Genomic DNA, 27,787 nt, shown 5'->3' on the forward strand with positions numbered 1-27,787 from the left:
CTCCGGACTGCGCCTTTCAACGTCGCTGCCTTCACTGGTTTCAACTGATGGGGAAGCACGTCCTGCAGACATTCCGACACTCCATTCAAAGTATACCCAGGAGAGAGCAAGGCGAAGCATGGACACGCCCCGTATTAACATCCGGCAATAGGTAGGCGGATGCCTTTGGCCAGGTGGTGTGTTATAAAGATTGACATAAAAATTACGTTTTGAGTGCATTCCTCCTTGCCGGCCGGAGTGGCCGCGCGGTTCTACGTGCTACAATCTGGAGCCGCGTGACGGGTACGGTCGCAGGTTCGAATCCTGGCTCGGGCATGGATGTGTGTGACGTCCTTAGGTTAGTTAGGTTTAAGTAGTTCTCAGTTCTAGGGGACTGATGACCTCAGCAGTTAAGTCCCACAGTGCTCAGGGCCATTTGAACCATTATGCATTCCTCCTTCAGATACTCGACCCTGAAATTACCCTGGTCATCTTAAGCAGACGAGGTGGGCTTTTGCTCTTGTTTAAATACCTTTCTCTAGCTGAACCACATATTCGTGGTTGAAACGGGGGTCTTAGAAATTTTCGATAAAACCGTAGCAGAATTGTCCTGTCTGCTCCCCAAGCTGTTTGACAAACACATTCTAAAATATTTAGGTTTGTGAGCCACTTTGCCGTCATGTGTCCTAGGTGTGGCATCCGAGTAAGTAAAGTAGGCCCAGTAACGACACGCGTCTTTAAAAAAAGCTGTTCCTCTTTCTCAGTAAAGACAAATTAAAAGCAAATCTCTAACGGGTAAAAAAAGGACATCAGAAATTTGCAGCAATGCTTGAAGACCAGCTAAAACAAGACAAGCTGTCCAGTAATATGGGCGCTGAGCTACTTCGTTGCTTGCGGCCGTCATAATAAACAGTAATTGCAAATATTTTCATAAGTTAGACACTACCATAGGGACACACCTTTCTATTTCAAAACCATCGGAGAACATGTTCCCAACGCTGTATTTAAAATAATGTGTGGAAGGGAACGACACTGAGAATACTGCTAAAAATTCTCATAGACGAATATGAGCATATTATGCCTCCAACAAGTATCTTAACATTTTTCCACGTAAAAAAAAAATGTATTAGCTGAAGCGTGCTCAGAAAATCCTATTTCATTTCCGTCTGCAGGAAGGTCAACTTATCGATGGTCAATCAGTATCTCGCAAACCCACACAGGAAGCGAATAAGGAACTGTATGGATTCTAAAATGCTGGCTATGCGGGACCCGACCATCCGCTCAAGGGCAACACAATGACCGCTACTCGGACATTTGTGATGCCTCCCTGGTTTGAGGAAGGGATTAAAATGGCCACTCTCCACGAGTCAGAAAATTATCCAGATGCCCAGATGAGCCTGAAAAAAAAAAAAGAGATTTCTGTGCTCGTCCCTGTCATGTTCGCAACATGTTGTAACCGACCCTATCGAGACCAGGTGATGTACTACGAATCCGGACAACTCGAATCTAATTCCGAAACGGAGGGGCGGCAGTTATACACTCCATCACTGGTGGGACCCAAGTCCCAGCCACCAGTCTCAGCAACAATACTGTGGCCCTGAATGATTGACGGCTGGATTGGTGAAATGATCTGCTGTAGTGTAACCTGTGTTGAAAGTTGCACTTCACAGGGTTTAACATATAAATAACAAAAAACTGTTGAAAAGCTGGGTAATGTACATCGTATCGATCAGCAGATGCCTGAAGGGAACTAATCGTGATAGCAGGTTACAAGTTCAAAACAAACCTCTGACACAGTTCTGCATGTACGCCGAGCTGACAAGTCGTGGGATGTACACATATGCAAATGGCGGTAGTATTGCGTACACAAGATATAAAAGGTCAGTGCACTAGCCGAACTATCATCTGTACTCAGCTGATTTATGTAAAAAGGTTTCTGAAATGGTTATAGCCGCAAGACAGGAATCAACAGACTCTAAACGCGGAATGGTGGTTGGAGGTAGACACATGGGACATTCCATTTAGGAAATCGTTAGGGAACTCAATATTCCGAGGTACACAGTGTCGAGAGTGTGCCGACAGTACCAGATGTCAGGCATTACCTCTCTACGGCCCTTAGTTAACGATCGAAAGCGCCGTTTGCATAGCGTTGTCAGTGCTAGCAGACAAGCAACACTGCGTGAAATGACCGCAGAAATCGATGTGAGATGTACGACGAACGTTTCCCGCAGGTCAGTTTTGCGAAATTACGCGGTAATGGACTATGGGAGCAGACAACCTAGGCTAGTGCCTTTGCTAGCATCGCCCCTCCTGGGCTGGTGACCACATTGGTTGGACCATAGACGACTGAAAGACTGTGGCCTGGTCACATGAGTCGCGACTGCAGTTGATAAGAGCTGGTGGTAGAGTTCCAGTGTGGTACAGACCCCAAGAATCCATCGACCTAGTTTGTCAAGAAGGCACCGTCCACGCTGGTAGTGGCTCCATAATGGTTTGGGCTGTGTTTACGTGGAATCTGCTGCGTCGTCTGGTTCAGCTGAATCGATGACTGACTGGAAGTGGTTATGTTCGACTACTTGGACACAATCTGCAGCCATTCGTGGCCTTCACGTTCCGAAACAAGGGTGTCATGTCACCGGGCCACAATTGTCAGTAACTAGTTTGAAGAATATTCTGGACAAATCGAGCTAATGGTATGGCCACCCAAGTCGGCCGACAGCAGGACGCTGGGGAAGAGGTCCGACACGATATTAGCAGAAATCGCCTCAGTGTAAATGACAGGTCTCATTGGGTTAAGTGAAACACGCTGGTGAAGAGCAGGCCGCTCTGTTGCGTATTGTACGGAAACACGCCACACATGACTTATTTATTTCTCAAAACGTCATTTGACCAGTCAGCATCACTTATGTTTGTGTCACCTACCGCAACGTGTCTCGGTCACTATGGAGACTTTGACCTGTGGGAACCAAATAGAGTAGTGCACCGAAATTCAGTGGGACCAACTTGCTCTGGAACAGGCATTAGTGTGACGTAGTCGATTCCGGCGCTTTCTCTTGCGTTTTGTGATCGACAGTGGCTATTCTGGTGTCGCAGCATGCTGCTTCATACAACTGCGTGAGTTGTTGCCTACTCTACACTTTATCAAAGCTTTTGATCTGCGATACAGTTCCGTTTCTTGCATTTCAGGTACATTTTTAAGTCACGGTTACGAAGTGTACTTCTTCATGTGGCATGTTTGCTCAGTTTGCACTTTGCATTCTCTTTTATGAGCTGTTCAAATCGACGAGCACACATCGTGGCAGTATCTGGTTATAATTACACAGTCTGTGTATATCAGTCGGTTGCAACATCTCTCTCTCTCTCTCTCTTTTGTTCCCCCCCCCCCCCCCTCCCCGCTCTATCTCTCTTAAAAGTAAGGAAAACTTTTTACAGCTTTCATTTTGGGTCCTGTCCAAATGATCATGTAATTTTCCATCCGCGTGTGACACTTGTACTCACGAATTACATTTGTCCATCTGAGGCTACCTACTCCGTACAATGTTTTGAACATAATAATATTAATTTACCATATCTTGCTTATACAAACGCATTGCATTAGAAAATTCCCTTTATTTATACGTACAACCATGTGGCTTTGTCCATTCACATTAATGCTAGGTTACATCGTGGGATCTGCTCCAAGTCTCTGTGTTGTTTGCTTCGGAAGAAAATTTCGTTTCAAATTTTGTAATGGGTCAACTATTTTCTTAGTATCTCTCACGTAACGCGACGTCCTGAGATACAGCTTGGAATAGTGGTTTGACTAATTCTACATCCATCTTCACGGCTCATTGTTTAACTATTTTTCAAGTACAAATAGAACGTAAGGCACGCACATTTGCTCTGCTCGAGCTCGGCCTACAAGACAAAGTTCATTACACACTTAGTCATTAGTTAAGTAGTGAGTGTGCTTGACTTGTCACCTAAGTGAGCCGTGGTAAAAATTGCTGTTTTGAAGAGCGTGCCGCAGCGCGTAGTGTGAAGCAGTCGTCCTCCGTTTCTGGCGGTGGCGCCGCTGTGGCAATCGCAGCTTTGGTGTCTCCCTCTGGTGGAAAAGGGGAAAGGTTGCCTGTTCACGTGCATTTTAAGGGGCGCTATGAGCTCGCCAGGGGGAGTCTGTCAGTCTCTGCGCGTCTAGTAGGTCGGTCAGTCGGAGTGATTCTGGGTCAGTCACTCGTCACGTTGTTGGCCTGTCTCTCGTTCGTATTTGTGCGGCTGTTGGTGTCTCTCTGTCGTTCGGAGTGCTAGTATGTCTGTCGTTTGGATCAAACTTTAATGCCGGCAAATGAGAGTCTTGCCACTCCGCCAGTAACACAACTCAGCTAGTGGTCGCCCGGTCGGGGCTGAGTTCCTGCATCTGAGTGTGCGCGTTAGGCCGCCAGTCTGCTCGAGTTGCTCGGGCAACGGTCATTGGCGGTTGGATTGTTCGTTGGTCGGCCGCAGTTGTTAGGCAGTTAGTGTCGGTCTGTCTGTCTGTTGGTCTGCCATACGTCAGTAGCTACCTCTGTTATGTTTGTCGGATTCGGTGTTAACGAATTTGTAGATTTAAGGCAAAGGCCGAATTCCTGAAATTTGTTTTTATCTTGCCTATCATCTTGCGAGAAGGTATATGTGTAATGTAGAGCATGTTGTACTCTTTATGTAAGTCTGAATTTCATGGGTTTTACTTAAATAGTCATTTTTATAAGGTTGCCACCCTTCCACCGTAAGAGCCCTTTTAAAAACAAATTGCACTTTTGGTGGAAAATAATTTCTTAGTGTGAGTGTTTGTACCATTTCCATCCCTCTTACAGGGTGCATAGTTAATGTGTTTGTGTGAGTTGTTAAAATTTTTACTTTAAAGTAATCTGGTGTGTTGCAGATTTGCACCAGTGTAGTTTTTCAGAGGTCGTTGTGAGCGGTCGTGACTACGGCCGTGTTGAAAAGGGGCGGAAGCTTCTCAACCCGAAGGCTCATACTGAAAAAAAAAAAAAAAAAAAAATTCTGCATCTGAATAATTGTAACTTGATATTTAGAGGGCGCTTTCTGATCGTAATCTTAAATATGTTTTTGAAAAGGCTTTTATGAATATAAAATTTCCATTGCTTGAAATTTAATTTGTTTCCATCAGTTACTCCTTGGCAACTACTTCCACGCTTACATAGTATGTTAATGTTCTTGATGAATCGCTAGTAAATATTTTATTATTTAAGAAAAGATTTTGAAAGTAATAAATTTACGGATCCTGAATGATCAAAGGGTGAACGAATTCGACAAAAGGACTAATAGCCAATTTGATCTGGTATGTTATCGTTACTGTAACAGTTGTGTTACTAAATGTGACACTTCTCTCACTAAATGTAACTGGGTTTTCTCTTTTGATGCAAGTCAATTGTCAGGATGAGCATTCTAAAGCATTCTGTCAGGGTGAAAATATTAAATAAATTAACTTTTCCCTCTTAACAACATGTGGGCAGGGTGGGTTCTTCCTTGGCTCGGGTATGAGGTCGAATGAAACATCATTTTTACATAAGATAACTTTTATTGAAGATTTGTACAACTGTATCTTACGGAATGTTCTGGTTCGGAGAGCGGCAGCTGTGTCGTTTGTGAAGTCTTCTGCTGCGGCAGCGGCGGCGGCGGCGGCGGTGTCTGATTACGCGTAGCGGTGTGTATCTCGTGTCGCCGTCTCGCCCAGTTGACTGGAGACGCGCAGCGCGAGGTGGCCCGTTTAATTATTGCGAGCGAAATCGTGCATCGGATGATACCTTGGGTGTGGCGTCCCAGTGTTTCTCTTCTCTAAGCGGCCGCGTGTGTTCTGCGTCGGCCAGCGGAGCGGCGCGGCGGGGGAAGGCCAGTGTCCCGGACTCGAACCACGGACTCCCGCTTGTCAGTCTTCGGCTGTCAGGTCTTCATCCCAGCTCACAGGTGACTACTGATGTGAGGCCGTCTCCTTCCCGTCCTCACGAGTCACCCGGGTATGTAAAAACCAGACTTCAAATACCTTTTACTTCTGGCGCCGCGGCTGCTGCTTGCTATTCCATTACAGCGGCGGACTTGGTTCGTCTGTGCATGATGCAGTCTTCTTGCATGACGGTCTTCAGCACCGAAACTGACTGAAAACTACTGCTACTTCTTCGTCTTCTTCGTCTCCGTCTCCGTCTCCGTCTTCATCTCCGTCTGGCTCACTGCGTCTCGCGTATTTATTCACTTCAGTTTACTGGAGGTGAACGACTTCACGGTCATTGCCTCTTCTGTCACGTTGAGAAGCTCCTCGAAGACAACGTCGGTCATTGGCTCTTGGAATGTAGGCGAGGGCCTTTGATCACACGTGACGACTGAGAAACACGTGAGCCGGTCATTGCCTCTGCTGTCACGTTGAAAAGCTTCTCGAAGAATCTTCTTAACGTCGGTCATTGGCTCTTGGGATGTAGGCGAGGGCCTTTGCTCACATACGACAACTGAGAAACACGTGAGCCGGTCGGGCGATGCCCTGACGGCTGAATCGACAGCGCCCGCTTATGTGGAACTTGCTGACTTCACGGTCATTGTCTCTTCTGCTCTGCTGTTGTGCCCGCTGTGTGCCAGTATGTAACTCTCTAAACTAAACCAAGTTTTTCATTTATATTCTAATTTCTAGTTCACTTTGATTTCACTAATTTATTTACTTAAGTACCACTCAACATTACAGACACAAAACCAGACACAGCCAAGGTAAAACAGACGCAGGTAAGTAATTGACTACCCTGAGCTGGGGGGTGGCGATCTCCTCTGGGCCTCTTGTGTAGTCGGCTCGGCTACCACAGCCGCCCTGCAGCCCTGCCAGTCTGCCCGTTGCTGTCGACGACTGGCAAAATATTCTTATCAGAGGATGCTAAATCCTGGTGACGAGATCACGGTGAAAAACTACCAGTGAACCTCAATTAGCCATTCGCACTATAAGACCACGCGAACAGTTTGAACAAGAAAGAGGAAAGCCTTAAGGTAAACGGATGCTGGCTTCCCGTAGTGCAGCGAACGACCGTCGCAGGTAGCAAGAGGAGAACCGCACCGGAAATGGCCGAGGAGAAGCCCTCGGACGTCGGCGCACCAGGTACATATAGTCTGCGGCCGCGAGCTCGCCTCCAGTTCACCACCGGCAATGGAGGGTGAAGCTTTGACAATGGCAGCCACTTGTGCCGGCGAAACGTTAGTAAAATCATTAGATGAACGTCGGCCGAAGAACTCGATACAGAAGCCAATAGGCAGTTTGTCTACATGTGGATTCTAAATGCTCGCAAAGAAGTAATGAAGTCCCATAGCAAATTGTGAAAGACGCTATTCAAGAAATAGCTTTGAATGAACAGTATTCGCTATACGCTGATCAGCCAGAGCGTTATGACCACCGACCTACCATCGATCTAAACCCGTCCAGGCGTTGGTAGCGTCACCTGGCGAGAAATGACTGCTTGTCAGACACACGCACAGCGCATATAGTACCAGTAGGTGTGACGTCCGTGTGTGGAATGGGGAAGGCGAGCGATCTCTCTGAATTTGACCGAAGGCAGATTGTGATGGCGAGGAGGCTCGGCACGACCATTTCGGAAACTGCTCGACTTGTTGAGGGTTCGAGGAGTGCTATGGTGTTATCTACACACTACGAAACCGAGGTCAAACCGGCGTCCACACCGTATTACGGACGACGGACGTCGTAGGTTGGACAGACTGGTAAAACGACAGGCAGCGAACTGTAGCGGAACCAACATCAGACTTTAATGCTGGACGGAGTACAAGTGTGTCTGAACACACAATGCACCAAACACTCCTAAATATGGGCCTCCGCTTCCGATGCCCTGCATGTGCCAATGTTACAACCACGACATCGACAACTACGACTGAAATGGGCACGAGATCATAGGCACCAGATGTTGGCGCAGTGGGAGTGCGTTATATGGTCTGATGAATCCCGATATCCTCTTCATTCTGCCGATGGGAGGGTGCAAATCCGTCTTCTTCCAGGGGAACAGCTCTTTCACACTTGTACTGCGGGACAGAGACAAGCCGGCGGCGGCTCCATTATGCTCTGGGGAACATACGTGTGACCATCCACGGTTTCAGTGTAGTTCGTGCAAGACACCATGACGGCCAAGCAGCATGCGCTTCTTCATGACGATCATGATTCTCCGACGGCAGTGGGATTTTTCAACAGAATAATGCGCCATGTCACAAGGCCAGGAGAGTAATCGAGTGGTTCGAGGAACACAGTGGCGAGTTCCAGTTGACGTGCTGGTTCCCCAACTCTCGTCATCTGAACCCTATCGAGCTCATCTGGGAAGTGCTTGAACGTGACGTCAGAGCGCATCGCCCCCCTCTCCGAAATTCACGGAAATTAGGTGACTTGGGTGTGCAGAAGTGATCCCAACTCCCCCCAGCCGTGTACCAAGGCGGCATAGGTTCCATGCCACGACACGTCGCCGCTGTTATCCGTGCGGAAGGTGGACAACCAGCTACTGGACATGTGGCACAATGTTCTGGCTGATCAGTGTCCATGTTTTAAATACAAGAACCGCGAAACCGCTGCACATGAACGGCGCGGCCAGCGCCCATGACAAGCAGCAGAGTTATCCAGCCGTATTTATTCATTTATTTACACGTCAAGATCCATAGAGGGGCAAATCTCTAAGGCATGGAACGTGTAATTACAATATAAAAGTAATAACAGATAATAAAATGCTTATGAACCCCAAAACAGTCAAGCCATAAGTTTAAGTAAACGCAATCAACAATACATTATGAATCAGCTTAATTTTTCAAGAAATTCCTCGACAGAATAGATGGAGTGGCCCATGAGGAAACACTTCAGTTTCGATTTGAAAGCCCGTGGACTATTGCTAAGATTTTTGAATTCTAGTGGTAGCTTATTGAAAATTGATGCTGCAGTATACTGCGCACCTTTCTGCACAAGAGTTAAGGAAGTCCGATCCAAATGCAGGTCTGATTTCTACCGAGTATTAACTGAGTGAAAGCTGCCTATTCTTGGGGATAAGCTAATATTGTTAACAACAAATGACCGTAAGGAATATATATTTTGAGAGTCCAAAGTCAAAATACCCAGATTCGTGAACAGGGGTTGACAAGAGGTTCGTCAACTTACACCGTTTACTGGCAGAATCAAGAGTTTCTGGGCCAAAAATATCCTTTTACAATGGGAATAGTTGCCCCAAAATGTAACACCATATGACATAAGCGAATGAAAATAAGCAAGGTACACTAATTTTCGTGTCGAACGATCACACACTTCAGATACCATTCGAATAGTAAAAGTGGCAACATTAAGTATTTGAACAAGATCCTGAACGTGGGTTTTCCACGACATTTTACCATCTATCTGACCAGCTAGAAATTTGAACTGTTCAGTTTCACTAATCATATGCCACTTCTATGAAATTATAACGTCAAGTTTTGTTGAATTGTGTGTTAGAAACTGTAAAAACTGAGTGTTACTGTGATTTAGCTTTAGTTCATGTTCTACAACCATGAACTTACGTCATGAACTGCACTATCTGAAGCCGAGGCAATGTTGCACACAACATCCTTTACCACCAAGCTAGTGTCATCAGCAAACAGAAATACACTCCTGGAAATTGAAATAAGAACACCGTGAATTCATTGTCCCAGGAAGGGGAAACTTTATTGACACATTCCTGGGGTCAGATACATCACATGATCACACTGACAGAACCACAGGCACATAGACACAGGCAACAGAGCATGCACAATGTCGGCACTAGTACAGTGTATATCCACCTTTCGCAGCAATGCAGGCTGCTATTCTCCCATGGAGACGATCGTAGAGATGCTGGATGTAGTCCTGTGGAACGGCTTGCCATGCCATTTCCACCTGGCGCCTCAGTTGGACCAGCGTTCGTGCTGGACGTGCAGACCGCGTGAGACGACGCTTCATCCAGTCCCAAACATGCTCAATGGGGGACAGATCCGGAGATCTTGCTGGCCAGGGTAGTTGACTTACACCTTCTAGAGCACGTTGGGTGGCACGGGATACATGCGGACGTGCATTGTCCTGTTGGAACAGCAAGTTCCCTTGCCGGTCTAGGAATGGTAGAACGATGGGTTCGATGACGGTTTGGATGTACCGTGCACTATTCAGTGTCCCCTCGACGATCACCAGTGGTGTACGGCCAGTGTAGGAGATCGCTCCCCACACCATAATGCCGGGTGTTGGCCCTGTGTGCCTCGGTCGTATGCAGTCCTGATTGTGGCGCTCACCTGCACGGCGCCAAACACGCATACGACCATCATTGGCACCAAGGCAGAAGCGACTCTCATCGCTGAAGACGACACGTCTCCATTCGTCCCTCCATTCACGCCTGTCGCGACACCACTGGAGGCGGGCTGCACGATGTTGGGGCGTGAGCGGAAGACGGCCTAACGGTGTGCGGGACCGTAGCCCAGCTTCATGGAGACGGTTGCGAATGGTCCTCGCCGATACCCCAGGAGCAACAGTGTCCCTAATTTGCTGGGAAGTGGCGGTGCGGTCCCCTACGGCACTGCGTAGGATCCTACGGTCTTGGCGTGCATCCGTGCGTCGCTGCGGTCCGGTCCCAGGTCGACGGGCACGTGCACCTTCCGCCGACCACTGGCGACAACATCGATGTACTGTGGAGACCTCACGCCCCACGTGTTGAGCAATTCGGCGGTACGTCCACCCGGCCTCCCGCATGCCCACTATACGCCCTCGCTCAATGTCCGTCAACTGCACATACGGTTCACGTCCACGCTGTCGCGGCATGCTACCAGTGTGAAAGACTGCGATGGAGCTCCGTATGCCACGGCAAACTGGCTGACACTGACGGCGGCGGTGCACAAATGCTGCGCAGCTAGCGCCATTCGACGGCCAACACCGCGGTTCCTGGTGTGTCCGCTGTGCCGTGCGTGTGATCATTGCTTGTACAGCCCTCTCGCAGTGTCCGGAGCAAGTATGGTGGGTCTGACACACCGGTGTCAATGTGTTCTTTTTTCCATTTCCAGGAGTGTATTTTAGAGCTACCCGTGATACTAGAGGGCATGTAATTTATATAAATAAGAAACAGGAGTGGTCGCAATAATGATCCGTGGGGCACCCCCCACTTGACCGTACCCCACTCAGGCCCCACATCACAGCCATTCTCAACACTGTGAATAATGACCTTTTGCTGTCTGCTGCTGAAGTAGGCCTAGGAGGTCAACCAGTTTTAAGCTACTCCACATATTCCGTAATGGTCCAACTTCTGGAGCAATATTTTGTGCCGACCAATGTGGCCGAGCGGTTCTAGACGCTTCAGTCGGGAACCGCGCGACTGCTACGGTCGCAGGTTCGAATCCTGCCTCGCGCATGGATGTGTGTGATGTACTTAGGTTAGTTAGGTTTAAGTAGTTCTAAATTCTAGGGGACTGATGACCTCAGATGTTAAGTCCCATAGTGCTCAGAGCCATTTGAACCATTTGAGCCAATATTTTGTGATCAACACAATCAAACGCTTTAGTTAAATAAAAAAATATGCCTAGCGTTCGAAACCTTTTGTTTAACTCTCCAGCACCTCAGAAAAGAGAATATAGCATTTTCAGTTGTTAAACGACTTCTAAAGCCGAACTGTACATTTAATAGCAAGTCGTGTGATGTAAAATGATCAATTATGATTAAATACACAGCCTTTTCAATGACTTTAGCAAACACTGATGGCGAAGAAATAGGTCTAAAATTGTCTACGTTATCACTTTCTCCCTTTTTATAAAGCGGCTTTACTATTGAGTACTTTAATCGTTCAGGAAACAGACCATTCCTAAAGGAAAAATTACAAATATGGCTAAATACAGGGCTAACATGTGCAGCGCAGTACTTTAATATCCACGAGAGTCCTTAGTCTTCAGTGATTTTATTATTGACTGAGTCCCCTTGTCTGTATCACAGAGGAGTATTTCAGACATCACTCTCGGAAAGGCATTTTCCAGGAGAGTTATATTATTTTCTGTAGAAACTAATTTTTTATTTAATTCACTAACAACGCTCAGAAAATGATTGTTAAATACTATACATGTATGTGACTTATCGTAACAGAAATATTTTTACTACGGACTGACTTTATATCGTCGACCTTGTGCTGTTGACCACACACTTCCTTCACAACTGACCATATGGGTTTAATTTTATCCTGTACTCTTTGTCTTCCTAATAAGATTTTAAGCACCTTACAGTACTGTTTGTATTGGGCTACTGTAGTTTGATTGTGACTACTTCTGACGTTTTGATGTAATTCCCACTTTGTTCTACGTAATACCCTTATCTGACTAGTCAGCCACCCGGCCTGTCTATTACTGCTAGAACCCAGTTTAGAACGTTCTAATGGCAAGCAACTCTCAAAGAGCGTGAGAAGTGTGTCAAGGAAAGCATTATATTTGTCATCTATGTTAGAGGTACTATAAACATCATGCCACTCTTTTTCCTTGACGAGGTTTCAAAAGCTCTCTTTTTCTGTTGGATTAACTTTCCTACATAGTTTGTAATTATATGTGACATTTATTTGAGTACAAAAGCCTTTTAATGTAAAAATTTGTGCATCATAGTCTGAAAGGCCATTCATCCTTTTACTGACAGAATGCCCATCTAGTAACGAAGAATGAATTAAAAGTATTGTCTATGGCTTCCTATAAAGTGAATCAAGAACTCTCTCTAGCTTGAGCAGAAAAAGCTTCCCTGAAACACCGAAACCACTTTCTTGCAAAACGTCTGCTCTGCACGAAATGAGGTCCAACGAGGAGATGAACTGTGTTAACTTACTCCTTTCGGACCATGCCGGTACGGCTGAATTTGGCGGTCTGCCTCACTGACTCATGTGGATTAAAGACTGTCGGCTGACTGACAAGGGAATCGTCGGTTCTGGCATGTTCTAACCTAGCCTGAACATGTTCACAGAAGATGAATACACCGAGAGAAATGCACTATCAAAATTTAAGCTGTTAAGGGTCACTGTAAGCATCTTTTTAAAAAGTTAATGTCACGCGGTTTTGCCGCACACAGTACCGCTTATAAAAAAAAATGGTTCAGATGGCTCTGAGCACTATGGGACTTAACATCTGAGGTCTTCAGTCCCCTAGAACGTAGAACTACTTAAACCTAACTAACCTAAGGACATCACACACATCCATACCCGAGGCATGATTCGAACCTGCGACAGTAGCGGTCGCGCGTTTCCAGACTGAAGCGCTTAGAACCGCTCGGCCACCCCGGCCGGCCGAACCGCTAACAACAGCGGCTTGTAGAGCCCTTCCTGCCCAGCACGATCCGCCAAATAATTAGACGCAACCGTAACAAGACAACGTAGCGCCAAGTCCAAGGTGCACACACGTGAATTTTAAGCAATTAAATCATACCAAAAATGTCGCGAATCTTTAATTTTTTTATTAACTTGCAGTTCATATCGACGTATAAACTGTCACAGACGCAATTGTTACACAAGTAACTAGCAGACGAAATATCAGGGCATTGTATGACGGAACATTGCAGATGACTTCCATCATCAGGACTTTAATATACTGATATTAAATATTATACAACAATTCCTTATGATAATATTTCAATAACGTATGTTTTACTAACAATGAAACAGTTCCTGCCGCGCGGGATTAGCCGAGCGGTCTCGGCGCTGCAGCCATGGACTGTGCGGCTGGTCCCGGCGGAGGTTCGAGTCCTCCCTCGGGCATGGGTGTGTGTGTTTGTCCTTAGGATAATTTAGGTTAAGTAGTGTGTAAGCTTAGGGACTGATGACCTTAGCAGTTAAGTCCCATATGATTTCACACACATTTGAACATTTTTGAAACAGTTCCTTGTATATTCTACGTATTCGTCACAAAAATGCGAAGTATCTATTGGATGACGAAAACAAACACTTTTCTAGCACAAGGCACATCTGATAAAAGAATGATTAATGGATTCAGGCCCTTCACAGTAATTACTAGCTTTGTTTAGATAAACTGCCTATTGACTTCTGTCTCGGGTTCTTCGGCCGACGTTTATCTAATGATTTTTCTGACGTTTCGCCAGCACGAGTGGCTGGCATTGTCAAAGCTTCACCCTCCATTGCCGGTGGTGAACTGGAGGCGAGCTCGCGGCCGCAGACTATATGTACATGGCGCGCCAACGTCCGAGGGCTTCTCCGCGGTCATTTCCGGTGCGGTTCTCCTCTTGCTACCTGCGACGGTCGTTCGCTGCAGTACGGGAAGCCAGGATCCGTTTACCTTAAGGCTTTCCTCTTTCTTGTTGAAACTGTTCGCGTGTTTTTGTATTTCTACAGCTTCTCTGAACAAGCGCGTGTGATAGTGCTTTTCTACAGCTAGAACTTCCGTGTCGGCGAATTTTATTAGGTTTACGGTCCCATTCAGTGCGTGCTCTGCCACGGCCGATTTCTCCACCTGCCCCAGCCTGCAATGTCGCTTGTGCTCTTTGATCCTGGTGTTAATTGATCGTCCAGTCATTCCGACATAAACTTTTCCGCATGTGCATGGTATAAGGTATATTCCCGACCTTGCAAGTGGGTCTCTTTTCTCCTTCGCCGATCTAAGACACTCTTTGATCTTCCTTGTCGGTTTGAAAATCGTCTTTACGCCATGTTTGCGCAATGTACGGCCGATTCTGTCCGTCACTCTGGGAATGTATGGCAGAAAGGCCGTACCCGACATTTCTTTTTCTGGTTCCTTACTTCGCCGAGTGTTGGGCTCTGTTACACTTCTAATGTAATTTGTGGAGTACCCATTGCTCCTCAGAACAGTTTCCAGGTGTTGCATTTCTCGTTTGAGGTGTTGCGGCTCACATATTCGTCCTGCTCTCGTTACGAGCGTACTAATCATACCTCTTTTCTGGCTCGGGTGGTGGTTTGACAGTTTGTGCAGGTATCGGTCCGTGTGTGTCGGTTTTCGATACACGCTGTGTCCCAGGTTTTCGCCTTCCCTTGTGACCAGCACATCTAGAAATGGCAGTTTCTTGTCCTTTTCTACTTCCATGGCAAATGTTATGTTGGCATGGAGGCTGTTCAAGTGTCTTAGGAAGTCACCGAGCTGTTCTTCATCATGGCTCCACACCACGAAAGTATCATCGACGTACCTGTACCACACCTTAGGTTTGCAAGTCGCCGAGTCCAGTGCCTGTGCTTCGAATTGTTCCATGAAGAAGTTGGCCACCACTGGACTGAGAGGACTACCCATGGCGACGCCTTCCAGCTGTTCGTAGAAATCGCCATTCTACGTGAAATAGCTCGTGGTGAGACATGCATGGAAGAGCTTTTTGATGTCTTGCGGGAACATGGAACCGATGTGCTCCAGAGCGTCACTGAGTGGCACTCAGCGCAGATCCGACGCAGCGTATCACTCGGAATACGAATCGATTAATCAAGGCGTCTTCGCTGCCGGCGGACATACAGAGAAACCTGCGCAACACGGAAGCACTACCACCTCGGCTGTATGGATTACCCATGATCCATAAGGACAAAGTTCCACTGAGACCGATCGTTAGCGCTCCTGGCTCACCAACGTATAAACTGGCAAAACACTTGGCCTCTCTGCTCCAGCCACACGTGGGGAAGTCCGACACATACATTAAGGACTCAGGACATTTCATTGAGAAGCTGAAGAAACTGAAACTTGCACCAAACGACATCCTGGTCAGCTTTGATGTTGTTTCGTTATTTACGAGAGTGCCACTCAGTGACGCTCTGGAGCACATCGGTTCCATGTTCCCGCAAGACATCAAAAAGCTCTTCCGTGCATGTCTCACCACGAGCTATTTCACGTAGAATGGCGATTTCTACGAACAGCTGGAAGGCGTCGCCATGGGTAGTCCTCTCAGTCCAGTGGTGGCCAACTTCTTCATGGAACAATTCGAAGCACAGGCACTGGACTCGGCGACTTGCAAACCTAAGGTGTGGTACAGGTACGTCGATGATACTTTCGTGGTGTGGAGCCATGATGAAGAACAGCTCGGTGACTTCCTAAGACACTTGAACAGCCTCCATGCCAACATAACATTTGCCATGGAAGTAGAAAAGGACAAGAAACTGCCATTTCTAGATGTGCTGGTCACAAGGGAAGGCGAAAACCTGGGACACAGCGTGTATCGAAAACCGACACACACGGACCGATACCTGCACAAACTGTCAAACCACCACCCGAGCCAGAAAAGAGGTATGATTAGTACGCTCGTAACGAGAGCAGGACGAATATGTGAGCCGCAACACCTCAAACGAGAAATGCAACACCTGGAAACTGTTCTGAGGAGCAATGGGTACTCCACAAATTACATTAGAAGTGTAACAGAGCCCAACACTCGGCGAAGTAAGGAACCAGAAAAAGAAATGTCGGGTACGGCCTTTCTGCCATACATTCCCAGAGTGACGGACAGAATCGGCCGTACATTGCGCAAACATGGCGTAAAGACGATTTTCAAACCGACAAGGAAGATCAAAGAGTGTCTTAGATCGGCGAAGGAGAAAAGAGACCCACTTGCAAGGTCGGGAATATACCTTATACCATGCACATGCGGAAAAGTTTATGTCGGAATGACTGGACGATCAATTAACACCAGGATCAAAGAGCACAAGCGACATTGCAGGCTGGGGCAGGTGGAGAAATCGGCCGTGGCAGAGCACGCACTGAATGGGACCGTAAACGTAATAAAATTCGCCGACACGGAAGTTCTAGCTGTAGAGAAGCACTATCACACGCGCTTGTTCAGAGAAGCTGTAGAAATACAAATACACGCGAACAGTTTCAACAAGAAAGAGGAAAGCCTTAAGGTAAACGGATCCTGGCTTCCCGTACTGCAGCGAACGACCGTCGCAGGTAGCAAGAGGAGAACCGCACCGGAAATGACCGCGGAGAAGCCCTCGGACGTTGGCGCGCCATGTACATATAGTCTGCGGCCGCGAGCTCGCCTCCAGTTCACCACCGGCAATGGAGGGTGAAGCTTTGACAATGCCAGCCACTCGTGCTGGCGAAACGTCAGAAAAATCATTAGATGAACGTCGGCCGAAGAACCCGAGACAGAAGCCAATAGGCAGTTTGTCAACAAGTGGCCACGAAAGCCTTAACAATTTTGTTTAGATTATTGGGATGGAGTAAGAAACTGTCGTGACCGTTGTTTTGCATATTGTGCTGCTTACCAGGCCTCCTTGATCAAACTCATAATACGTGATGATCCAAACTGACAATGCGTGGTTCACTGAAATTTAACAACACTGTTACGCTGATAAAGCAGACATGACAAACAGCTATCGGTATATATAGAGTCTGACAACTTTCTGAAAAATGCTTTACACCATCGTAAAATTCCTCTATTGAGGGCCTGAATCACACTATTAGTTCCACGTGGAATTCTAATTATATTAATAGTCTTTTCGTCCTCATTCTAAAGACATAGAAGTCGTTATGGTGAAACCAAGAGTCCAACAGAAGCAATGAATTATTTTCTGCAGCAGGTGAGAAGACATTTTGGATATAGTGTTGAAAATAATTCTCTCCCATTTTTCCAGATTTTGATACATCGATTACAAGAGTTTTGCAACTAAACTGTACTTTTTTAAATATTTAGTCTTAATTTGCCTTGAGGTTCTGAAGACATGTAAATCTGCAGAAACAGTAATCGATTGATACTTGTCAATGGCATTGTTGTGTATGAATGTCACAGTATTCATCAACTGTCTTTTTTTCGCTCGAAATGATAAAGTGCAGTTTGCGTGTAGTTCTTGCAGGAAACCTGACTGATGGGCTTCATACACAGCATTTTAAGGGATAACAAGAAACTAATAATTCGTCTATCATACTTCATACTAATGACAGCTCCTCTATACATTTACTTGAAGTAAACTTAGGAATTTTGCGACTTCGTTTTCCGTATAATGTTATGAACCTGTTTAGCCCAGTCGAAGAAGCCTGAAATCAACAATTTTCATCTCACTTGCAATTCACAGGGCCTAGTCTCGTAGGTCTCTTAATAGCAGTGCATTGATTCTTATAAGCAGCTCTAAATTTTTCGAATAGTTTGTCTTTTACTGTTTTATGAGATTCAATTTGTCACGTGGTTCGTATTGCGTGTAAATCTTTCTTCCATGTATACACTTCATGTGCTTGTTTCACGAAACGAAACTAAGTTTGCTGACAGCTTAACTTTAAAGTATTTTCTCCCTCCTTTGTTTAACCAAAAAATTTACAACCTTTTCTTCGCCACTGAAAGCTGTTGGTCTCCATGTTTTCTTTGGGCTAGAAAGGTACTGTGTTTATGCTAGGACTTTAATTAGCATAACTATCATCGCTCGAACCACAATCCACAGAATCGTCACAATTAATTCCTCTTTCTTCTAATGCTTCCGCTATTTCTAACGAAATGTCGACGTCATTCGAACTAATGTAGAAATTAATTAATAAATAGCGCAAATGTATGCCTCCAAGGAAAGTAGGTGATTTCGATTGCATATCAGGTTCTTCTTATTTTATCTTTGCGATGTTGAAACCATTAACCAGATACCACATTACTGTGAAAATCTGGAACCTGCACAAAGATGCTATTAGCAAGCATATACGAAGAAAATTAAAAAAAGCTAATTCAGTTTTACGTCCATTGTTTACAATTTACAAATTATGATCTCGTTGTGCCCTGTTATCTTTTTTCCAATGTTATGTGAATCAAAAATATGTGCCTGCCGTGTTACAGATGTGATGTCTGCTGCGGCTACAGTGCTACCTAGCAAGGTATGAATTTGGCAATTTACAACATTTTTTAAAAATACTTGCGATTTGTGTTAGCAACTAAAATTTTGACTTTGTGTTTCTTTGAGTGTGTTCCTCTTGTATAATAAACTACACGGCAGGTTTCAAAATGTCGTCTCGGACATTCCCTTTTGAGAAATGAGACAACATGTGGCACAGACATCTTAGCCACTCACCTATCGACTGGTGTTGGCGTTGCGGTCTTCAGTCTGAAGACCGATTGGCTTCAGCTCTCCGTACTAATCTGTTCTTTGCAGGTCTTTTCATCTCTGTTTAGCTACTGCAACCTACAAACGTGTGAACCTCCTTATTGTGCTCAAGCTTTGGCCTCCCTCTCCAATTCCTACTCCCCACACGTCCCTCCATTACCAAACTGACAATACTTTTATGCCTCAGAATGTGTCCTGTCAGTCGATCGCTTGATGTAGTCAAGTTATGCCATTTATTTTTTCCGCATTTCTGTTCTGTACCTCTTCATGCGTTTTCGATCTAACCATCTAATTTTCAGAAATTCAATACAGCACGACATGTCAAAAGCTTATATTCTCTTCTAGCCTGTATTATTTATCATCCACGTTTCTCTTCTGTGTATGGCAACACTCCATACAAATACCTTCAGAAAAGACTTCCTAGCCTTCAAATTAAATTTACAAATTCCACTTTTTTGAGAAATTTGTTTTGTGCTACTGCCAATCTGCTTTTTATATCACCTACACTTCGTTTATAATCTGTTATTTTGCTGCTTAAAAATAAGTAAAACTCATCTATCTCTTTTATTACCTCATTTAAAAGTGTGATACCCTCAGCACCATCAATTCGACTACTTTCCATTATCCTTGCTTCACCTTTGCTGTTCTCCATCTTAAATCTCATCTCAAAATATTTTCCACTCTTTTGAGCTGCTCTTTCAAGTTCTGTACTGCCTGTGATGAAGTTACAATATCATCGGCAAACCTCAAAGTTCTTATTTCTTCTTCCTGAACTTTAGTTCCATTTCCTTATTTCTCCTTGCTTTCCCTCATATACTGCTCAATATAAAGATTAAATAACATGGGAGACAGACTACAACCCTGTCTCAATTACGTTCTCAACTACTGCTCCCCTTTAATTTTCTTCGACAGTTATAACTGCAGTGTGGTTTCCGTCCGAGTTGTAAATAATCTTCTGCTCCCAGTGTTTTATCTCCGATACCTTCAAAATTTCGAGGAGTGTAGTACAATCATCAGTGTGAAAAGCTTTCTCTAAATCTACAAATGCTACAAATGTGATTTTCCTTTCTTATTCTAGGACAAGTCGTAAGATCAGTATTACCTCCTATGTTCATACATTTCTCCAGAACCCTAACTGATCTTCCCTGAGGTTTCTTTCTACTCATTTTTGCAATCTTCTGTAAATAATTTCTGTCAATATATTGCATCCATGACTTATTAAACTGATAGTTCGGTGGTATTCACACCTGTCAGTATCTTTCTTCTTTGGAGTTGGAAATATTATATTCGTGGTGAAATGTGAAGGTGTTCCGTCTGTCTCATACATCCTCGACAACTAGTGAAATAATTTTGCTATGTCTGGTTCTCATAAAGGGAAAGAACAGATTTGGATAACTAATGGCATCAGAAAATCATTTAGGAGAAAACTGGAGCTGTGTTATAATATAAAGGACAGTCAAAAGCCTGCAACAAAATTTTTCTACCGTCAATATTATTGAAAATTGCTCAGGAGTGAAATCAGATAGCTCAAAACAATGTTTATGCCCTGTATCAAGAGACCAGAAAGATCTCAGAACGAAATCAAAATTACTTGACAATTGTGAATGAGGAGTCAGGGCAGAACGTGGGTGCTAAATATATCAAACATGTATTACTGGAGACGCAAACTGTAAGTCATCCACCTGATGACTTAGAGCTTCACTGACCCACAATAACTCGCCGAAAATGATTGGTAATCGCTTCTTGTTAACAGTCAACAAGTTAAATCAAAATCTTATTGGTACAGGCAGAAACTTCTAACTCCTGAAAAATGCTGTTCTCAGATAACTACATCACATGAAGCTAGAGGAAACTAAGAAAGATGAAACTGAATCAGTTATTAAATGATAGAGTAAAGAACTGCGTGGGTGTGATATAATTTCAAGTTGGATTATGAAGAGCAGTGCGCTATACTTCTCTACTTAGTCACCTATGCAGTGAATCTTTAGATGTGGTCAGTTCCCAGACATATTGAAACACTCGTTTGTGAAACCACTTTGTAGAAGGGTTGAAAGAGATAAAGGTAACAGTTATTGGCTACGGGGGCTGTGCTAGGACGGTAGTTTTTCTTGATTCACAACAATGGTCTGCTGCTAAACGTGACAGATGACATATATATTGTTCTCTTTGCAGGTGACACAAGTGTTATTATGAAAGACGATGTACTACAAATGATGTAGTTAATATGGTTCTGTTTTCACTGAACAAAATAATACTTAACGATAACAAAAGGCAACGCCTAAGTTTTTAACTTAGAAGTCTTTTATTGGCCGAAGGTCGTCAAACAATCATTTATGTCGACGATTTTATATTCTTAGGAGTGAGTACAGAGGGAAGTCTTTCTTAGAAGTATTCTATTCAAGATCTAGTGCAGAAAATGAATGGTGCTATCTTTAATTTAAGACTGATTTGCACTGTGTCTGACGCTGAAACGTGAGGCATCATTTAGTTTTCTTGCTTTCTCTCTGTTGTCTCGCGTGGCGTTACATTCTGTGATAACATTCATCAAGAACATTCGCGGTCGGACTGATCTGTAGTGTCAGTTCAGAAAACTCGCGTAGACCGTTGGTTACCCTGACTCTGTCGTCCCCGTACATAGACTTCATCATGAGACTTGTTGCTGACAATACTGACTCATTCAGAAGAAACCTCAACATTCATTCAGTGAATACAAAACGGAAAAACGATATACACTTGCTTAAAACTCCTTAATCGCTGTACAGTATGATGTGCACAATTCAGCAAGTTTAATTTCCTTTAGGCTCCCAGCAGAAAAGAAAGAAAATTGATAAACGCAATCCAATATGAAATGTTTCCTTGTGGCACACTACTTCTGTTGTGTACAGGAGTTCTTGGCAGTAGTTGAGAACTTCGTGTTTTATTAATTAAGTATTTGTTTATAAATTCTGGAAACTGCGTATTCCTAAAAAATGAATAAAAACATGAAAACATTTCCGCAAGATCTATATACTGTTGGATTTACAGTTCTTGCATTCATTAAACCTCATCCCATTCCTCACAAATTGGTATAATCTATAACGTATGTGGTTAGCAAAGCACGGTCTAGTAAATGGTGCAACTTACTGCTGTGTACATACAGAATGCCTTACGAATCGTATGAAAGTCTCAATCTTGTATTAAAAATGAAAGTACTGCAGTAAGATTACCTTTAGTTTCGTTATACATATCTTGCGCCACATGTCCGTAGCTCTTTTGCCCAAGGACGGCCTGGGCAAAGTTCCCGAAGGGAAAGGTCGGCTCCAGGTAGCGCACGCCCTTCTTCCTCCAGTGGCGGTAGCCCCTCTGGAACCACACGTAGAGCGCCAGCGTCGCCGCCGACAGCGCCACCACCAGCTCCGCCAGCCACCACGACAGCACGAGCGCCATGCTGGGCCTGCAGGGTGGAGAGCAGCCGGTGCAGGTGGCGGCGGGTAGGTAGGAGGGGGGATGCACTGTACGTTCAGATTTTGAGGTCCTGGCTTCAGAGCTGCGTGACGTCACAGTCAAAGATTACGGTGGCGATAAATTTAAAAATTCATGATGGTGTTGCTAGGAAATTTAAGATGGAACAAGGCATAAAGAAAGAAAGCAAGTTGTCATTGTTATGAAACTAATTTTTTTAGCATGCATTAACATGAAATGGTAAATCACAGCACAATACTTTACAGAGCCGATCAAAACGACGCAGCCGACCAATATTTTGCCCATCATGTTAAGCAGTATCTAATTATTTATCAAAATTACTCATGCAAAAAAAGGAAAAGAAATAAATATGTAAGCTTCATCTTAATTGCATAAATTGGTGCCATATTCAAAAGTGAGGAGAAAGGGTCTAAATTTTGTTTTTAAAAATTACGTAAGCATGTGCGTGGACACACACACACACACACACACACACAGGTAAGGAGAAAACAAATACATAACTAGGAAATCATGGATTCGGGAGTAACCAAGTATCACATCAAAGAATAATTTTGCAGTAGGTCAAACGTCAATCTCTTCTCATACCTACTATAGTGATTAAGTAATACGCTATCTAGATATATTTCATCCTTTAGTTTGTGCACCTCTTAATCATTTTACCTATAATTTCATCAAACTTCCAACAAATACAACTGTTTATCTCTCTGCTTCTTTCTGCCATATATTCCATACATACTTATAAGTCCACATTATTTAGCTCCATAGCCCTACTTAACCATCTGTCATCTTTGCCCTACCTAATCACATTTCATCCGACATTTACCCTACCTGATTAACCAGATTATTTCATCACAAATTCTTCTTCGTCCCATTTCTTTGCTCATGTTTATGTTGTACGATTTCCTCTCTTACCTTTTTCTTTTGCTTCCTCCTTAACGTCTTTCATGACTTCTTACAAATCTTTCATATCTTATGAGGGCTCACTACAGCACTACACTCAACATAATTGTTGTAGTAATGGCGCCACATCCTATGGTAACTATTTATACAGAGAGTATACATTATAAAGAAGCCCAACAAATACATAAGTGTAAGAGGCAAATTCAACCTGAAAATTCCTTAAGTTAAAGCGATGTGAGATGATATGTAAATACAAGAAGACATAGAGTCTGAAATGTCAAACATGTTAGTAGAAAAATATATAAAAAAGGTAATATTATCTTATGCTATGGAAAAAAATAAAGCTGAAAAGTCTCCCACATACTTCCTGCACCTCACTTCTCTTATTGTTTTCTTTCCCTCGTTCTAAATAGACTGTCTATCCATGTCATAGCTCGCGAGTTATGAATTACATCGTCACTTCCAAATATTCCCAAACTCGTAGACTGATGGACACTATTGTTATGCTGTCGTTTCATATATACGTAAAGTTTATCTTAAGACAAAGAAAAGGAAAATTAGTTCAACAGAATTAAGTAGAAATTTAATTTTGCGTGCATATAGCCATATACAAATCAGAAAAATAGCTAAATACACTTTAAGAGAAAAAAAAGCCGACGCACCAAGGAGGAATTGTCCGAATGGGACGGAAATCTGTAGATGTGATGCACACGTACAAACAAATAAATGATGAAAATTTCAGAAAAATTGGACGATTTATTCAAGAGAAACAGCTTCACAAATGGAGCAAGTCAGGGACGCGTTGGGCCACCTTTGGCTCTTGTGCAAGCAATGATTCGTCTTGACATTGGCTGATAGAGTTGTTGGATGTCCTAGTAAGGGACATAGTGCCAAATTCTGTCCAATTGGCGCGTTAGATCGTCATAATCCCGTGCTGGTGGGAGGCGCTGCCCATGATGCTCTGCCATCAACAGCACCAGCCAGCCATCATTTTGTCTCTCTCTCTCTCTCTCTCTCTCTCTCTCTCTCACACACACACACACACACACACAAACACACTATGCACCCACATCATCATTACCGGTAGATACGTGGGATGCCGTGGCTAATATAGAATAGAATATATGGACTTACATCCATACAGCATACCTCTGGTTCTATGAATGTTGCAGGTGAACTAAGAGCAATAGAATGAGGAACACTTACGTCTGGTCTCTCGCTCTTCAAATAAGTATCAACGAAACCTGATGAATTAACAGTCAGTAAGTATCGAAAGAAAAAGTCTGACACATAGTCTCACATAAAATAATTTCTACATGTATGCAAATTCCATGTAGCTTCCAGTGAATATAACGCATCATCAAGAGGGGATGATGGTGGATTTCTATTCTCCTCAAAGTGAGGAGCCTGTGCAGAACACTTTTCATATATACAGGGTGTTACAAAAAGGTACGGCCAAACTTTCAGGAAACATTCCTCACACACAAATAAAGAAAACATGTTATGTGGACATGTGTCCGGAAACGCTTAATTTCCATGTTAGAGCTCATTTTAGTTTCGTCAGTATGTACTGTACTTCCTCGATTCACCGCCATGATTTCATACGGGATACTCTACCTGTGCTGCTAGAACATGTGCCTTTACAAGTACGACACAACATGTGGTTCATGCACGATGGAGCTCCCGCACATTTCAGTCGAAGTGTTCGTACGCTTCTCAACAACAGATTCGGTGACTGATGGTTTGGTAGAGGTGGACCAATTCCATGGCCTCCACGCTCTCCTGACCTCAACCCTCTTGACTTTCATTTATGGGGGCATTTGAAAGCTCTTGTCTACGCAACCCCGGTACCAAATGTAGAGACTCTTCGTGCTCATATTGTGGACGGCTGTGATACGATACGCCATTCTCCAGGGCTGCATCAGCGCATCGGGGATTCCATGCGACGGAGGATGGATGCATGTATCCTCGCTAACGGAGGACATTTTGAACATTTCCTGTAACAAAGTGTTTCAAGTCACGCTGGTACGTTCTGTTGCTGTGTGTTTCCATTCAATGATTAATGTGATTTGAAGAGAAGTAATAAAATGAGCTCTAACATGGAAAGTAAGCGTTTCCGGGCACATGTCCACATAACATATTTTCTTTCTTTGTGTGTGAGGAATGTTTCCTGAAAGTTTGGCCGTACCATTTTGTAACACCCTGTATATATTTACAACTAATAGATATATCAAATTCTTCTTTGCTCAGTGCAAGCTTCTCGGCAACTTTGTCTTGGAATTCTTCCATTTGGTCCGTGTTTGCCTAAAACAACAACAGTATGGGAATTGTGAGTCCGCCCTCATGCAAAACAATTTGTCATTTGTTTATTCTCCAGACTAGTTTCAGCGACAAATATCGCCATCATCAGTGGGTTCTTTAACTCTTGTTGTGCGTTATGGCATGTTTTTTAAGAATTGTTGTCGCTGTTTGCGGCAAATTTTCTGCGCTTTCTCTGTTGCCGTTTCCCTCAGCGTACGTCATGCCGTCTGCAAGTTCGTCGGGCGGCGTGCAGCCAGTTCTACACACAGACAACAAGACTTCTGCACCTTGTTAATGATCCAAAACATTACGCCACCCTGCTATTGGCGAACAGGCCACCCCACACTCCGCGTGTGGCACCGTGAGGGCCTGTCGGCTCTCACCGCTGTACGAATACGTCACACCACATCTGAGGACAACAACAGAAGTGGCATACCCTACAAACCAGTCATCTACCATTATCCAACTAATCTCACAGGGAAGCAGATTGACAGATGCCATCCAGGAGCATGAAGAGCCATGCCTTGAGTTACAACTCCTCTACTTCTATGTGAAAAATCCGACAGGTTATCAGTCGATCTTGGATATCAATTACTTTTCGTGTGGTCTGAATGTTTTGAATGCAGGAGACTTCATTAATGTGCTGCTCATGCGAAGCAACGTGAAACAAAGCAAACCTAAGGATATCAGGTGTGTCGCTTGTGTACAAACCATTTTGGAACTCAAATTTTGGTACACACATGGTTTACAGAGACAATCTATTCCATGTACTATGATGAACACTGCGGTATACAACTCATTTTGCTACTCAGTAAGAATGAGCATTGATACATAGCTCATGATAGCATTTTATTAATCCATGAAAGACACTTCCATGCACCGTTGCCATATGAACATAGGTACTACAATTCTGTACGTAAACGGTATTGTACTGTACACTGAGAAGAGTGGTGAGTTTTAAAGGTTTGATTGTTTATGCCAGACATGCTATGGACTTGCGCAACCATAATAACTAACTTTTGTTAACCAAACATGGACGTCTCGGAAAGTTACATGCACAAACTTTAAATTCAAGCTTACAAATCGTATCCCACTTACACTAGGTTTTCTCTTACAAGTCAACAAACATTATCATTTCATTTCGTTTTTCGTGCTGACCAAAAGGTGAAACACTTCTAGTGGTTTTTCCGAAATAATGAACAGTGTTTGTGCTTTCAGCATTGTATTATCTGAGAATATATACACACGGTCCCAGGTAATACTGCGCATAGAGTGAATCACCTAAAACTTGCTGAGACGCCCGCTAAACCCGCTGGGCAGAACAGGTGACAGGATTGTGGAAAGGGCCAAAGGTTGAGGTCAGTTTCTCCTTCTGTCATTTATTGTAACTTAATAACCTTTACAACCAAAGCGGCACATAGCCGGACCTTTACCGAATGCAACTCTTTCACGGCCGAAGGCCTCCAAAGAAGAAATCTTAAAAATCAACGACATAAAAATCCAATTAAGAAAGCAATAAAATAATTAAAAAAAGCAAACATATGCAAAGTGCAATAGCAATGACTGAGGGCCACAATTAAATTTTAAAATTTTGGGATATATTACCATAGACTTTTAAAGGCAGAAGGACAGAATGTTTAACAAGAAATCTTAAAAATCAACAAGATTAAAATGCAATTAAAGAGGCAAATCAAATAAATTTAAAAAACGTATCACAGCAACTTGGAAAGCCCTAAGGCTAAGCAGATAGAACATACATATGCAATGTGCAATACCAATGGCTGAAGGCCACAATTAAGTATTATTACCATAATATTTTAAAGGCAGAAGGCCGCAATGTTTAAGCTTGAAATTAAATTTAAAAATTAGTTTTGCAAATTTTTAAGAAAACCAAAATAACCATAAGCCTTAAATTTAAAATAGCTGACAACAGATAATTAAACACCGGTGGCACACAGAAGGCCTCCAGGGAGGTCGGTCTGCCCTCGTTCACTGAGGTGAGACAGGTGGTGAGCCTAACTGTACTTGATCCGTCGGAACCCAACCAGGGGACAGCCACGGACCGACCGACACAACGACTTGCTTCACGTCAATCAGTCAGTACATGAGAACTCAAACCGGAAAGGTTA

General features: G+C 43.9%; 1 protein-coding gene across 1 annotated transcript in view; it reads right to left on the reverse strand.

The window, feature by feature from the left end:
* The window catches only part of LOC126262713 (cytochrome P450 6k1-like), a 145,733-nt gene that overhangs the window by 75,996 nt on the left and 41,950 nt on the right, over positions 1-27,787 (reverse strand). Inside the window, exon 2 of the mRNA XM_049959497.1 lies at positions 22,202-22,428. Within this exon, the coding sequence (XP_049815454.1) occupies positions 22,202-22,421 (220 nt within the window). The 5' untranslated portion in view covers positions 22,422-22,428. The remainder of the gene's footprint in view (positions 1-22,201; positions 22,429-27,787) is intronic.

This window comes from Schistocerca nitens, chromosome 6, assembly GCF_023898315.1.
Source record: "Schistocerca nitens isolate TAMUIC-IGC-003100 chromosome 6, iqSchNite1.1, whole genome shotgun sequence".
Classification (NCBI taxonomy): domain Eukaryota; kingdom Metazoa; phylum Arthropoda; class Insecta; order Orthoptera; family Acrididae; genus Schistocerca; species Schistocerca nitens.